Source organism: Hermetia illucens, chromosome 6, assembly GCF_905115235.1.
Source record: "Hermetia illucens chromosome 6, iHerIll2.2.curated.20191125, whole genome shotgun sequence".
Lineage (NCBI taxonomy): Eukaryota > Metazoa > Arthropoda > Insecta > Diptera > Stratiomyidae > Hermetia > Hermetia illucens.
Genome location: NC_051854.1, coordinates 70,220,498 through 70,237,465, shown reverse-complemented (window position 1 = coordinate 70,237,465; position 16,968 = coordinate 70,220,498). Strand labels below are relative to the sequence as shown.

At 43.2% G+C, this 16,968-nt stretch overlaps 1 protein-coding gene across 1 annotated transcript in view; it reads right to left on the bottom strand.

The window, feature by feature from the left end:
• LOC119659451 (zwei Ig domain protein zig-8-like) overlaps positions 1-16,968 on the bottom strand; it is an 86,779-nt gene that overhangs the window by 12,476 nt on the left and 57,335 nt on the right. Inside the window, exons 3-5 of the mRNA XM_038067536.1 lie at positions 14,137-14,371; positions 13,838-14,049; positions 13,637-13,742 (exon numbers count right to left, since the gene is read on the bottom strand). Of these exons, the coding sequence (XP_037923464.1) occupies positions 13,637-13,742; positions 13,838-14,049; positions 14,137-14,371 (553 nt within the window). The remainder of the gene's footprint in view (positions 1-13,636; positions 13,743-13,837; positions 14,050-14,136; positions 14,372-16,968) is intronic.

The window sequence follows — 16,968 nt, the reverse complement described above, 5'->3', positions numbered from 1 at the left end:
GATCTTACCCTTTCGGCTTTTTTCACCTGCAATATAGGAGAGATGGACCTGATGTTGTATATATATTCATCATCTCATGGGCCAGGATGTAAATCGGTATCATTCCCAAGATGACGAACGCTGTATCATCTGAGACGGCCCTAAAGACAGAACGCACCCTCAAGGCTGATCTTCTGTAGACTGCAGTCGATCTATGGGCATTGCCTAAAACATGCAGCGCTTTCATTCAAACTGCAACTGCAGACGGTAAGATGGAACTCATCACCCTGACTATGAATAACCTGCCGCGGGCCTTCTACTTGCGGCATTATTCTTGCCAGAGCCATACTCGTGGTAGATGCTTTTTCGCAAGTATGCTCTTTGTGCTGGTTAAAATTGAGTTTTCCTTCTATTATCATTTCCACTTGGAAGTGATGAAATGATTCCCAATTCTAATGCAGGCATAATTTTTCTTGCAACGCTTAGTGAGGAAGATTGCTTCCGTTTTTTCTTCTGCGAGTGCTAGTCCAGCACTCTCAAACCAAACCTTTTCAGCACTAATTGCTTCGCTTGCGTATAAATCAACATCTTCGAAATTTGCGATCACAACCAGTGCTATGTTATCGATGTTATCCACCATCAAAACTTCCTCCGAAAACGGAAGGTTAAATACTTAATTGTGCATGAAGTTCCACAGTAGTGGGCCCAGTACAAAGTCCTGTGGGACATCTGCGGAGGCATTGGGTCAATCATCGGTGTTATACCAGAGCGTCTGCTCTCGCAAGTAGCTATCGACAATAGCAGCGAGGTAGATGGGAACATCAATCGTGGTCAGAGACTTTCGTATAAGGTTCCATTTCGCCGAGTTGAATGCGTGTCCCGGGTCACCACCGCACAATATTTTCTGGTAGAACCCCCCGCCCCCCCGCCCCCCCCGCCAGCGAGCAAAGCTCCTTAAAAAATCCCTATTGCTCCGCTGAATGGCGAGCGGAGGTTCTTATGGGCTTTCCTATAGGCATTCTCGTTTTGCCCTTGATCGTTCTACCTATTTCCCCATAAGCTTTCGTAAACAAGTTAGAAATTTGCTAAGGGAGAATGTCGCGGAACGTTCCCATTAACATGAAATCTATATACCGTGCAAGGATCTCGATGAGGTAACATCTAGAGAAGAGATCGCTCCGATCAATGTCGAAAGTGTGGAGAAAAAGTAACCCCAAATGAATTTTGTGCGAAAAAAAGGAGAGGCGGGATAACCAACATATTGCCGAAAGTGGTAAATACTCCTACTCCAGTGAAAAAATGGGGTTAACAGAAATAAACCTCAATTATTGTTTGCGCAGACTTACGAATCAGCGATGGACTTACCATCATAACTGAACCCTACAGAAACCTTCACGGTGGTGTGTGACTCCAAGATTCGACTGGTGGAGCGGGGGGTTGTCAAGCCTTGTAATATAGCATGGATCAGGCGGCTAGTCACTTTGTGTGGGCAAAAATAAACGGTATATTCGTAAGCAGCACCGAGCTTCACACTGTTTGAATTTACCTGTTGGACGATAGAAGTGATAGCTGGTGACTTTAATGCTTGGGCCATCGAGTGGGGCAGCAAAGAGACTATCACAAGGAGACGGTGCTCATTAGAAGGATTCGCTCAGTTCGATATAGTTTTGGCCAATGTGTGATGTTAACACCGATTGGAAAGAGGGGTTCGGTTCAATTGTAGATCTGACTTTTGTCAGCTCTGCGTCTGCACGTAATGTGTCTTAGCAAGTTAGGGAAGCCTTCATGTACAGCGAATACCAGCCACCACCTTGAAATTAAGGGCAGGGCCGCAAGCTGAAATCCAAAAGGACACCTGGCTGGCCTGCAATGGCTATTGAAGAGCAAACAGCGTAGTAAACTTGCCAATCTTCTATCGATTTATCACAGTGGCAGACGAACGGCTTATGGGGAAATAGGTAGAACGATCAAGGGCAAAACGAGAATGCCTATAGGAAAGCCCATAAGAACCTCCGCTCGCCATTCAGCGGAGCAATAGGGATTTTTTAAGGAGCTTTGCTCGCTGGCGGGGGGGGCGGGGGGTTCTACCAGAAAATATTGTGCGGTGGTGACCCGGGACACGCATTCAACTCGGCGAAATGGAACCTTATACGAAAGTCTCTGACCACGATTGATGTTCCCATCTACCTCGCTGCTATTGTCGATAGCTACTTGCGAGAGCAGACGCTCTGGTATAACACCGATGATTGACCCAATGCCTCCGCAGATGTCCCACAGGACTTTGTACTGGGCCCACTACTGTGGAACTTCATGCACAATTAAGTATTTAACCTTCCGTTTTCGGAGGAAGTTTTGATGGTGGATAACATCGATAACATAGCACTGGTTGTGATCGCAAATTTCGAAGATGTTGATTTATACGCAAGCGAAGCAATTAGTGCTGAAAAGGTTTGGTTTGAGAGTGCTGGACTAGCACTCGCAGAAGAAAAAACGGAAGCAATCTTCCTCACTAAGCGTTGCAAGAAAAATTATGCCTGCATTAGAATTGGGAATCATTTCATCACTTCCAAGTGGAAATGATAATAGAAGGAAAACTCAATTTTAACCAGCACAAAGAGCATACTTGCGAAAAAGCATCTACCACGAGTATGGCTCTGGCAAGAATAATGCCGCAAGTAGAAGGCCCGCGGCAGGTTATTCATAGTCAGGGTGATGAGTTCCATCTTACCGTCTGCAGTTGCAGTTTGAATGAAAGCGCTGCATGTTTTAGGCAATGCCCATAGATCGACTGCAGTCTACAGAAGATCAGCCTTGAGGGTGCGTTCTGTCTTTAGGGCCGTCTCAGATGATACAGCGTTCGTCATCTTGGGAATGATACCGATTTACATCCTGGCCCATGAGATGATGAATATATATACAACATCAGGTCCATCTCTCCTATATTGCAGGTGAAAAAAGCCGAAAGGGTAAGATCCATAAGCAAAGGCGAAATGTTCTTTGAACTTACAGGTTGATCCCCTCCATCGGGGAGTGGCTAGAGGGAAAGCATGGGAAGATCAATTATAATCTCGCTCGGTTTCTCACTGGTCATAAGTTTAATTGGGCCCCTCACCTGACTGTTCCAACTGCGACGGGGTCCCAATGGACCCGACGTACGAATTCTTCCAATGCCCGGTGAAGTGCTATCATTGGAAAATTTTGCCCGGAGAATGGTAGCTTACCAGGAAAATTGGAATGTGATTAACGCCATGATCGCAGCAATTCGCAGCACGGTTATTGGCAAACAACAGAGCCTATTTCGGACGAAACAAACTTAATCAAAACGTTCTTGCTGTTGTGGACTTCTATAATATATATTATTCCTATATTTAGGTTCTTAGTAAGAAAACTGCGCAGTCCTGGACACGTTCAGGAGGAGTATCTTCCGAAAAATTGTTGGCCTCTTTATTGGGGAATGGGAATTTCGTAGCCTAGATAAGAGGACAGGAGACTTTGTGCGCAGCAACTCGGCTTTTCGGGGTGAAAAAAATCCGGCCCAATAGGTTGCGGGGGGCAATAGGGACATCTAATGTTTATGAACAAGGAAGATCTAGCCTCGAAATTTTGCAACGGCAATATTTATGATAGAAAAAGGGTGGGAAACCTCCGATCGCTGGACGAAAAATCTAATAAAATCATGGTTCACCAAATTGGAACTTAGCATAAAGGGGAGCTCGATTGGGACCACGTGGTAGAATTAGTATAATCATTGGTAGGGAATAGAGTAGGGGCCGCCGAAAGTAGAAATACAACAAAATAGGTGGAGTTTAAAGGACAGAAATGGAAAGCTTTTGAAGAAAGAACTGATTGATTTTCAAAATTGTGATTGGGGCGCAATAAGTAGGGAAATATACCTGTCTAGAAACTTATTTTTATTGTACTTCACTTACAAAGCTCCTTACAATCTTTCATGCATTCTCCAGGAGAGTCATAATTTCCAGTTTGAATTCGTGCAATTTGAAATGAGTGGCCGCTGTTCTCGAATACGTCTGCCTCAGGCTGTTCATTTTGCCCTATTCACTTAGGCGCTGGTTACATTTCGAACTGCATTTGATGTGGATCTGGATAGGGTGCTGCTTTTCATCAGCATCACTGAATCGTACTCTTACGGGATTGGTATCACCTTCAGGGCTGGTAAAATTGCCTTTCTGACTAAATGTAGTCAGCCGCAATGTCTACGGTGGGAAGTTAGCCAAAATTTTAAATGCAACTCATTGCAATTTCTGATATCATTTGGTATACGGTTTGAGAAGGACGTTGGCTGAGAATTCCCAAGGCAACATAACCTCAAGCAGTGAGAATTGTCGGAAAATTCCAAAATGAAATCTCCTTGCAAGTACGGGCAGTCAATTAGTCACCGGCAAAAAAAATTAGGTAGTAGCACATTTCTCTCTGGTAAATTGTATGATTTTACCTAGAATTCAAGAGTTCCATCATGAAAATAACCTACGTATCTTCGCGCTACTCGTCCTAAGGCTTACATTTCATTGAGGAACTCCTATTAATTCGCTTGCATTCCAGAAACAATCGCTTCGTAAATTTGATTGGAGAATTGCTTGGAATTGGCATCGAAACCATATCACTTTGATCGAAAATAGATTGAACAAACAATTTGCGTATTACCTATCTTTCGCAAATAATATTTTGCTTCACCGCGAAATAGTAGTTTCAGCGGTTAACTTGGAAATAGTAGTTTTGCATTAGGTTTGCATTTCCTTCCGGCACTTTGGTGGCTTCTTCATGGATTTACAAGTTGGGCAAAAAGCATTGCAAATTATTGCTGCTTTTTAAGGTTTTGTGCGAAACAAATTAAAATCGATTTACTGTTGTCTGTGCCTGTTACCTGGACGCGCTATTGTGTGGGATTTTCACCCACTAAAACCGCGATAAACCTGCACGTCCAATTACTCCTTTTTTAACGTGCGTTAAAAGAGAGATGGACTTGACGTAATATATGTTCGCCATCTCAACAGCCAAGCTATCAATCAGCTGAAACACACCCTAAGGGTTGTTCTTCTGTAGATTGTACTCAGTTTTTAACGTTAAATGTGACCTGCAATTCCTTTCCCCAAACTGGAGCTTGATAGCCAGGAAGCATGCTCCGGCTCTCCTACGTTCGGCGTCATCCTTGCCAGGACCACACTTGCGGTAGATGCTTTGTCATAAGCATACTGCATGCGTTGTTTACAGTTGAGCTTCCCCTCTATCATCACTGCCATGTATTTGATGGCAGGCTTAGAAGTGATGATATGATTCCCAATTTGAATACGGGCATAATTTCTTTCACGGCGTTTGGTAATGAGGAGCGCTTACGTTTTTTCTTCCGGAAGTGTCAAACCAGAACTCTCTGGTCAACCCTTAACAGCACTGACTGGTTCACATGAGTGTAATTCAGCACCTTTGAGATCCTTTGCGACTATAACCAGTACTATATCGTCGGCGTAACCCACCACCGTGACTTGCTCCGTTGTGCATGGTGTTCCACAGCAATGGCCCCAATACAAAGCTACAAGATAAGCGCGAATACCAATCTTCGCCAGAGGTTTCCTTATTAGGTCTGTAGGAGATTGGCTCACCTGGAGGTTTACCAGCAGTAGTGTCGCTTCCATGATGCAGGAAATATCCCCTCGGATAGGCACGCTTCGAACAACTCACTAGGCATTTCCGGTCTGGATTTCACGGCAAGTTTAAGGGCCCTAGTCGGCGCGCCATCCAGTCCCGGAGCTTTGTTATCTCCTATTCTAGTCCAGATGTCCAGCAGGTGACTGGCGGTATTTCCTCACATTCAAAGGAAGCTGAAACTTGTCAGTGCCCTCCTCTTGCTGAAAGTAGCTCTATTGGCTCGGTGACAGGCTGATCATTTGTCTTCTACTGGGGAATGAGCATCTCCTAGGCATGGACGGGTCACACGCTTTGGCGATGCATTGGGTCACATGCACAGCTCTTTCCATAGAGATGCCTGCTTTATTAGGTTGGTCTAGCCACATCTCTATAAAGGTCTGCTCATCCAGAGCCTTTGCAGACCAGCCTGACATCTTTCTTGGTTTGGGGCATAATAATCTTCTGCCGGTGATTCCACCCATAGCCCAAAGAAGATTGCCTGGTGATCGCTGTGGGTGTAGTCCTTGCTGACGCATCAGTGCATACCACTTGCTAGTGCAAGGCTAACAAAAGTTAGGTCTACGATTGAGTCACACAAAGCCCCTGCCTGTCTGACTCTCAGTACATTGTAAATCGTGTCGACCGCATGCCCATATCGCCGCTCCACCAGTCGAATCTGTAACCCATACGCTACCGTGACGGCCTCTATAGGGTTCACTAATGATTGCAATTTCCAACTCTGATTCGTAGGTGGTCTGCTTGAGTAAATTCTGACCCTGCAATGATTGAGGTTTATTTGAATAAACCTTATTTTTTCACTGAAGTCAACGCCTTCCTGAATTCCGGACATTTAGCACTTCCGGCAATATGCCCGTAATCCCATCCCTCCCTTCCTTCGCGCAATAAGCGTTTAGGGTGTCTGTTGCACTCTTTGGCAATATGGCATGCCTTCGCAAAATGACCACACGCGAGGCACTTGAAGAACCTCTTTAGAAAAATCTGCTCCCCTAGACGACAAACAACCAATCCGACTCGAAACATCCTGGACGCCAATACCTTCTGCGCTGCGCAATCTAATCCATATTGATAGCTGCTCAACAAAGTTAATCATAGTATATTGTTTTATATTTTAAAAATTTATTGGAAGCCCCTCTTAAGTTCATCCTAGAATCCCAATCTAGGACTGAATGTCAGTATCACCAAAGTGAATAGTCGTAAGCAATACGAGCTTGGATCAAATGTACACTCAAATTTCCTTGCATAGGAAATACACAAAACCTTTCATATCTGAAACGCCGATTTCGAGTTTTTGACGTGTTTTCTGGTATTATTACTTAAATTCAAGTAATTCGCTGTATTTAAAAGATTTTAACTGATAAATGGTGAATTTGTTTTCTCATCGGTTACCAACACACGAAATCTAAATTTTGTGTGAAGTGGAAAAAATGTTACCAAAACTTTACAGAGGAGGATAAATATTGTATGGTTGTAAGATAGCCAAAGAATCGTTCCAGTTGGCCAACGCTGACTAAGAAGGTAGAATTATGCCAAAAGTTTAAATAAATTGTGAAATTGACCATGAGAGTCCAAATACTTTTGCTCCCGCTGATATGTTTTGTGCCCTAGCCATGTTGAGGAATGTGAAGTTCTTCCCGGACATTTCAGAAATCACTGGGGAAAAGTTCAAACAGAATTTAGCAAAAATTAACCTGATTAAATCGCGTAAATTTTACAACGTATCCCTACCAGGCACGGTCTCACCTTTACTTTGAGAACAATGCGACGAAAGAGGGTGGGTGGGGATTTGGATACAAAAGTAACCTCAGACTAAATTGTTTTTACAATAATGTAATGAAAGGCTGCCAGGGATTTTCTGTATATCATAGCTGCAATGAAACCTACTGTTGTCGGTTTTGAAATCAGAAACGAACGGCTGTGAACTCTGCAAATTTCGGAATATCGCCCTGATTAATATTAACACCTGAACAGAGAAGGCGCAGAGCCGCAAAAAGATACCTTCACAAGGCAGTAGAATGAACTTTCATCTATAATATCGAAATCACACTTGGAGATTTTATAACAACAATCAAATAGGAATGGAGCTCTGTTTCAGGTAATACGTCGGGTCCCACATAATAATAATAACAGTCCATATTGGATCAGGGCCTTGAAATGTGTTAGAGCACTTCATTCAAAACCGCAACGGTACACTACAGTACACCGTAGGAGGCAATGTGCTCAGCATTGCGCTCCCCCGAGATTATTACCCCGATTTGACTCAGGTACTCATTCACAGTCGATTGGTATCCGACGGCAAATCACGATACAAATTCCACTGCCACCAGTAAGATTTGAACCGCAACCTTCCGTACGACAGCCTTGTGCTCCCACCACTCAGCTATCCGGATACAGGGTCCCATAGCTCGCATGAAATTACCAATAACGACGGACAGCGGATTATTCAACAACTAATGTCACACGATTTGGTTTTTGGTAGTACCCGGTCTACGCGGAAAGAAATCCACAAACAAAAGTCGTTCCATTCAGATGGGACAACTTTAAATCAAAGTGACCACTGGATAAACGGACACCGCCACCTCTCAGGTTTGGTAACTTAGCTCAGTGGTGAGAGGACTAGGGTGTCGTACAGAAAATCGCTTTCCAAATCTCATTTTTGGCAGTGGGACCTGCATCGTGACTTGACGTCAAATCACGATAAAAATCCTACTGCCACCAGTGAGATTTGAATCGCGACCTTCCGTACGACAGCCTTGCGCTCTAACCACTCAGCTTTCCGGACACACACCTTTGCTATGCACAGAGAAACCAATGTGAGATACTTCAAGGGACACATCGGGTGGAAAGTGTACCGAAATCCCCGAAGGAATCCCATAGGCCATAAATGCTGAAGGGGCAAGACCGAGTAGGGAAAGAAATTTGTTGCTCACAAAAGGAGAGAAGGTGAACGACCTATACTTTCTTGGGTTCAAAGTGGACAGCAAAACGCAGAGAAGTGCCATGTCGGTGGAAGAGGATGATACTCTGACATTGGAGAAGAGCTGGCCAGCACTAAGGTAGCTTAGATGAACCTCCTCCTTGTAAAAACTGCATTTGCGGTAATTGCAAGGCAAATTTCTAAGGATAGCGTTAAATGCTGGCTCAAGAAGGTTGAGTATACGGAGCAGATTCGCCGCCTGCAGGGCGCAGGTAAGTTGGGATTCCTCTCAATCGTTCTTCTAGGATGCCATGCAACTTCCCCTGGTAGTATTGCAAGTGTTCGCCTTTTGCTTTTCTGATAACTTGAATGCTAAGTTGGCAGATGTCTTTAAAGTGGGACTGAGAAAGCTGGGTGTGAGAACTATCGATTGGTATCTTTTGTAGCCATTAGTCTACTGGGTGGACTCGCTTAATCAAGAGCTGCCATTTTCCTATGAGAGCTATAGCTCCTTTTATTGGGGATGGTCTTTTAAGTACCCCGACTAGTATCAGCTTATTACAGTTCTACACGGAACACCCTTCTAACCATCTCAGTATTTACATATGTATGTACGATTCGATTGCTTGTAGCATAGCGGAATTCCAAATGATCGCTAGTCAATTCAAGTTTTTTTATTCATCCAACGTTGCGATGGTTCTGTCAGACTAGTGATCCCCTTCGCTCAGTGCATTCCTATCTGTTGCTTTCGAGAAATGTTGCTTTCGTAAACTGAAGGCGAAATTTAATCCTCTGCGAATATTAAGCCATCATTTGCAATCAATCACAATATGAATCGGTTTCGAATTTCTGCCATTTCAATTCAGTCACGTAATCGTATGTTTTCCAACCCTTCAGAAGATTGTGCTCTAAAATTTGCTTAGCATTTCCTCAGAGTCGACAGCCATATTAATGACAATTGTGATATTCGATTTCAATTGTGCTTTGATCTGATTCCTAATAGACTTTCCATTAATTAACAGATAAAGGTATTGTGCTCATTACTCAGGTCTCGATTCAAGTCGGATTTAGGGGAGATAAGATGTCATTCACTTCACGTACTCAAATCATTGCATTTCTTTTTTCGTTGAAAGTTATTCTATGCATGTACGTGTGACATAGGTTTTTCGGTTTTATTTCTATGTTTCGAAAGATTGGATTTCCTTATGAATTAACAATAGACTTTCTTCAAAAGCAACTAAATAAATTTTGTTTCTTATTTTCGCTGCGATTATTAAAACAGTTTCATTGAAACAGATCCTGGGGAAAGCATGCCAACTGGCTATATAAATCATCCAAAAAAGTACAGTTTTTCGATGGTTGAGAAACCTCTTATGGTTGCCCTGAAAAAACAGCCTCATTGGCGTTCACGCCCCTACAGAGGAAACTGCAGAGTCGGAGAAGGATACCTTCTACGAGGCAGTAGAACGAACCCTCGAAGCCTGCCCCCAATATGATATCAAAATCATACTTGGGGATTTTAACAGCCAAGTAGGGAAGGAGCCCGTATTCAGGCGATACGTTGGCTCCCATAGCTTACACGAAAAAACAAACGATAACGGATTGCGGACTATTCAATTAGCAGGGTCACACGAAATGGTTGTTGGAAGTACCTGGTTTGCGAGGAAAGCGGTCCACAAACATACGTGGGCTTCTCCAGACGGGACCACTTTCAACCACCTTGATGAATGTCAGAACATATAGGGGGGCCAATATAGACTCGGATCACTATCTCGTTGGCATGGTGCTCCGAGCTGGAATAACAATACCACCTAGAATCCCCTCTGACAATCAGGTGAGAGTGAACACTGAAGCCATCTACAACACAACCCTCCGCGACACCTATAAGAGGGAAATCGATGCCGCAATAACCGCAGTCAACAGAAGACCTGGAGATGAAGCATCAACAAATGATCTTCACAATCACTTGAAGAACGTTATCATGGATACGGCCACAAACATACTTGGCCCCGGCCGCAATAGGAGTCGGAACGGCTAGTTTGACGATGAATGTAAGCTAGCAACGGAACGGAAGAATGCTGCATACCAAGTAAGCATTCTCAAAGAACTCGGGCACGCGCAGAGACTTATCACGAACTCCGTCGAGCGGAGAAGTGACTTCTCAGACGGAAAAAGGAAGCCTGGGAGAACCAACAAGTCTGTGAACTAGAAATGCACAGGGAGCAACCACACCAGGCGCGGAAGTTTTACCAACAAGTCAGCAGGATGAAACCTTATACACCTCGATGCTCATCCTGCCAAGACAAAAAGGGAAATCTGATTTCCGACAGAATGGGCATATCGGAGCGATGTGTTGAGTACTTTGATGAACTACTGAACAACCAGAACATCGGCGAGTTGGAAGTCCCGCCAACTGAAAATGACGGATAAATACTGTCACCACCAAGCATAGCATAGAATAAACAGTCCGTGCAATTCATCGGTTGAAAAGTCATAGGTCGCCGATTCCGATGGAATTACAGCCGAATTGATTAAATATGGAGGGGACCAATTACCAACGTGGTTCATCAACTTACGTTGAAGGTGTGGAACAGCGAATCAATGCCTGACGACTGGCAACGGGGCATTAACTGTCCCATGCATAAAAAGGGGAATAACACGCAATGCGGCGATTATAGGGGTATCACGTTGCTGAGTACTACCTATAAAATATTCTCCGCTATCTTGCTAGGATGGAATACGCAGAACTACACTCAGAACAACATTGGCCCATACCAAAGAGGCTTTACTCCAGGCAAATCAGCAACAGACCAGATTTTTCCTGTGCAAGAAGCAATGGAGATACTGTGGAAATGTGAGCACTAGTTACACCATTTTTCATCGAATTTAAAGTCGCCTATGATAACATAGCTAGGGTAAAACTGTACACGGCCATGAGGGAATTCGGTATCCCAACGAAATTGATAAGAGTGACTAGACTTACCCTGACCAATGTGCGAGATCAGATAAAAGCAGCAGAATCAATCTCGAAACCATTCCACATCAACAACGGTCTACGTTCATGAGCCCTCTTTAACCTGGCCTTAGAAAAATTGATCCGTGATGCTGAGATAAATGCGAAGGGTACGATCCTCTCTAAGTCTACCCAACTACTGGGCTATGCTCACGATATCGACATCATGGGAAAAACGACCCGAGACATACAAACTGCCTTCAACCAGATCGAGAAGGCGATAATCGGCGAGAGATTTCGGGCTGCACATCAATGAAGCCAAGACGTGAACGTCAGCATGGAAAACCAACCAACCAACAACATTAAACCGCACTGGTCAAACGAGAAGAATAAAGATAGGGGACTACAACTTTAAGACCGTTGAGAATTTCTCCTATCTAGGGTCGAAAATCACAACCGGTAACAGCTACGAGAATGGTTGTTGGCAGCCGACAGAGCCTATTTCAGCTTACAAAGACTATTCCGCTCGAAACATCTTACTACAGGGTCGAAGCTCTTATTGTTCAACACAATGATCTTGCTAGTCCTCGCGTATTCCTCGGATACTTGGGTTCTTAGCAAGAAAAAATGGGAACTCTTGGCCTCGTTCGAGAGACCTCTCGGCTAGACTATGCGTTTCGTAAAATGCTCTCGCACAGACTCCGCAGACTACCTTTGATCCGTTGATCATAACGTCACAATACACTGCCAGTTGTTCACTCTACTCTGATTAGAAAACTCACAGCAACATTTTTCGCCTTGTATGTACATTATATTACAGAAACTGCCCATCTACAATAGGTAGAACTTTTTCAGAATTTGTAGAACTATGATGAAATGTCCCCTTCGTCCCTCAAACTGCTGGTCTTTGGAATAACGAGCCAATCATTAACAAATCTGACTGGACCATCGGAAGATTTACGGCTTCCTACTATTTCTTGATGCGGTATTCGTTAACGCATGTTACAAGGCAACTGAATGGCATCACGTTCTCCTTCATTCGCAGTGGCTTCAGCAGCCCTCAGCTGCCTACGCTAGTCAATGTGCAGTTTCCGTAGTCTACCATATCTTAATGCACCTTTCAGGACATAGTCAATAACTTTCTTCGCGTCAGAGAAAAGAAGCCTAATTCTAATCGATATTCTTTGACAGGTTGTTAGCCATGTCTATTGTACGACAGCCGGCTTAGAGAGGACTATTTGTAGACCTATATCCTATTGAATATATGCGAAAGCGATGACAAGCAACTCTTAAGAGATGAACTCGCTCGGGATTGCGCATCCAAAAGATAACTCCTAAATCTACTGTTGGTCTCTATATGGCCCATCTATTCGACATATGTTGTTGGTCAATTGAAGCCTATCTGAGAATATAGCAGATTCTGCACTCGTCCAGTGTGCCAGCAATAACGAGGCGATCAAAGCTGTACGAATTGGTAAAACTCTCACCATTGTCACTAAGGTCCACCTTGGCACTCAAATCACCCTTAACAATTATAATGTCACCTCCAGGCAGTTTCTCCTGAATTGTAGTGAATTGCTCAACGTAAGTTCCTACTCCTCTGCTTCACAAATCTCCGCTTGTATAGAAAGCTGTACTATTAAGATGTTCCTTTTTCGAAACCGCGATCTTGCAATACTAGTCGGTTTAACATATTTATGCGGAACAACCTTACCTTGCTGCTTGTGCTGAGGTTTCTATTGTGGGGAGAGGTTGATGAGTAGGTTAACACTGAACTCGGTAGAAACAACGCTACGAAGGTGAGCAAACTTGACGTTTAGCTCCGAAAACAATTGTCATTGCTCCATTATTCTAAGGAAGCGAATTCACGATAGTAGTCTGTGCTATTTGAAATAAGAACAGCTGCGAGTATCTGTATCTATTTCAGAATATTACTTAACTGATAATTCTCGCACAGAAGTCTTAGACTATTACTTAGCAATACCTACTTCGAGCGTCAAAGCCTTGACATGTATATAATGCAAATTGGGATTTAGATCCTTTTGAAGAAGGATAACTTTTCATACAGGTATTTGTACATCTTTAACAATATGTGGTCAAAACTGAGAAATTTCACAGATTGTACTTACCATTGAGGACGTGCAGATCAACCGTCACTGGTGCACTGTTTGAAGGACTGCAAGTGTAGTTACCAGAATCACGCTTACTGACGGATGGTATAATCAAAGAACCAATCTGTATAGGAAAAGAATTTTAGAAAGGCATTGAAAAATTAAGATATAATGCAATGCAAACTAATATAAACATTTAGACAAAATTATGATGCTTACCGTATTCTGCCGATCACTGCTATTTCCGAAAATTTCATTATCAATTTCCATATACCATCCCCGGGAATTCCCTTCGGCGATTTGGCTATTTCCTTTGAACCAGATAATATAGGATGGGGGTTCGATGGAACCGCGTACTATACAGTGTAATGCTACTTTACTCCCTGCTTTCACGAACCGATTGTGGTCACCAATGAGCTCTGTTTTCGGAACTGAAATTCACAAAAGTAAGAATTTAAATTAAAAGGACACAAAGGGAAATATATGTGGTCAATCACAAAGCAAGGCATGGTACTTACCAACTATTTTCAGGTAAACGCGTGCACTCATTTTTGGTTCGGTGGACACTTGGCACTCGTAGAGGCCCATATCATGCTCCTGCACATATTTAATTTGAAGGGACCAACGTTCCTGCTCATCTGCATAAATTGATTGGAACCTCTGGTCAGCAATGAATGTTGTTTGATCAACTGTTAAAATGTGACCATCGCGTACTCGAACCCATGACACAGGTTTACCATGTAACCGTTGCACCTGAAATATAAGAAAGTTAAATGAATATTAAATGTTGCCCATTTTGTGCGCTCATTTTGTAATTTTCATTCAAGACCTTGCATCTCAATATTTCGTCAGATACATTTGCCTGCTGGCATTGTTCTTAATTTTATAAAGGCATTATTAATATTTCCCACACAACTTGTAGAAATACGAAATATCATTGTCCACCGAATTGGCAAATGGAAAATGGTACAAATTTGCGTCATTGAAAACGTCCCCACACTTTTAATTTTCACATCCCGTGCTCCAATATTTGAGCCTGGCCCGTTATGGTTGCATCAAATATTAAACCTCTCATTATTCAATGATGAAGTTGCTATAAACAACATAATTCGAAATATCTGCCAGGATACATACTGGGATACAACGTCACCAGCATCACATACTCCACTTATCCCAATGTTACACGTGTCTGACTAAGCTCTGCGGTATTAATGGTCATTAGAAATACAACAAACATTCGAACAAATCGACAATTACTGCGTCAAAATAACAAGAATCCTTGAAAATAACAAGAATCCTTGAGTTTATTCGGCATACAAGAAGAATAAGTACCGCGAGGGATGATTTGAACTTTCCAATTTGAAAGCGAAGCAACCAAGAGTTACAGCAAAAATTATCGCCTTTCATATTAATGAATATCCTTCAGGAAGGATAAGAAATATAAATTCGAAGATATTACAGAAATTATGATAGAAGCCTCTAAATATCATGTCAACAATTGGGAAGGTGACAGGTCACGGAGGTCAAGAGGCCTACATTCAGCCAACCCAGTACAGTTCTTACAAGACGCTGATACCTGCCATGAATTCGGGTCTTCTGTCGCTCTGGCACTGTTAGGGGGATATGTAATTCGTCACTTCGAGCTGCTTCCTGCTCCAGGGACAAACTTCTTTAAAGATTTACCTGTTCACTATTTTCGCATATCAAGTTTAATTATTCCTTATTTCTGGGTTCTGGGTTTATTCATCATCAATGGAGCAATAATCTGTAGACTGTCTAGGGGTGCCATAAAAAGGAACTTTGCGTCAAAGTCCACCAAATCGATATCCCTAAAAGTCTGGTGTTCGGGCCTACACCATCGCTCCATCTGAGGCGGGGTCTGTCTTGTCTTCTTTTTCAACCATTATTATTGTTATTCTGTTTAGGGAAAGTCGGACCGCGTCCTTAAACAACTATTGTGCCCCTTTTGCTGGTTATAGTGTACTTATTAGTCATAGTAACCCCATCAAGTTTAGTCCGTTAGGCACTTTGGTATATTCTCTACTTCCAGATCTGCTCAACTTTGCATATGTTATTGCGTGTTCTCCCAGATGCCTCGACCTATTTGCACAAGTGCCGGGCACTGTCGTGCATAGAGGTGACACGACATCACACTCCGCACTGAACCTGCAGGCAGTGTCCGTAGATATCCCTAGCTTCCCTAGGTGTTTAGCCGACAGTGACCAGCGCGAATTCCCACTATGATTCGGAGGTTCTTTTTGATGAAGTTTGAGCAATCCTTTGTGCGCTGTTCGTATCCCCCAATAAGCTCCATTCCTAGTATGTGTTTCAAACGTCTTATTGAAGTGAAACTTCGTTGTCTTGTTATCCCTTGATATCAATAGTTCGGGATATCGCCTATAAAGAATATCCAGCTTCCTTCGATTTAGGCAGCTCCCCGTCTCACTGACATTCCCGGTCATCCTGAATATTGCCCCCCTTGCCTGCATCTGTATGTGAAGTTTGAGAAGGGTTAATCCCAGAAGGACCTCCAGGGATGCGTTGGGCATGTCCTCATTGCCCCACTGATACAAACGAAAGTCAGTTTTTCGAGTTTGTGTAACCCCCTGGTTTGTGTGCTGAATTCAGTTCTTTTTTCCCAGAATACCACCGCATAGCTAATCATTGGACCAACTATTGCAGTGTACATCCAAAATAGTGTCTTCGGCCTCCAACCCCAGTTTTTTCTTGCAATGGATCTGCAAGTCATCAGAGCCCTCGTAGCCACCAAAGATACTTTCCTTATATGTAAACTTTCCATGCTTGATCATTCTCATCTATACGGATTAGGTGACCCGCGCACCGCAACCTCTTGAATGGTATTTTATGCATAACCAGACGGTCGGACATGATGACTGGCAAGATCACTGTCTTGTATCGTCAGAGCTTTGACTCGATGCCGAGACGTTTCGAGCACATAGTTTCCCGGATGGCCACTATAATATATGTGGCGTAGTCGTTTTTTTTCAAGAAACTGATCCCTGTCCAACGCATTTTCTGAAACGCTGTTGCATCAGCCCTACCCTCTGGGAAAGGGTACCGGCTAGCTGCCTGGCTGCCCTTTTCTGTAAAAGGATCCCACGTTCCATGAGAAAATAAGCAAATCGTTATTTGGTTTTCGTTCTTGCGTTCGTCGTTGTGTCATCAATCCAGTCCGAAATATTTTTTTGTGCCTTCGTTACTTAGGTTTTCAGTTTAGCGTCATCCCTACCCTGGAGTACCAATTGGTACAATTTGTCCCATTGCAGGCGCATGAGACTCGCTTTCATCTTTTCCCCTTTGCACTTTTTCATGAAGAAGGAAATCCCAAC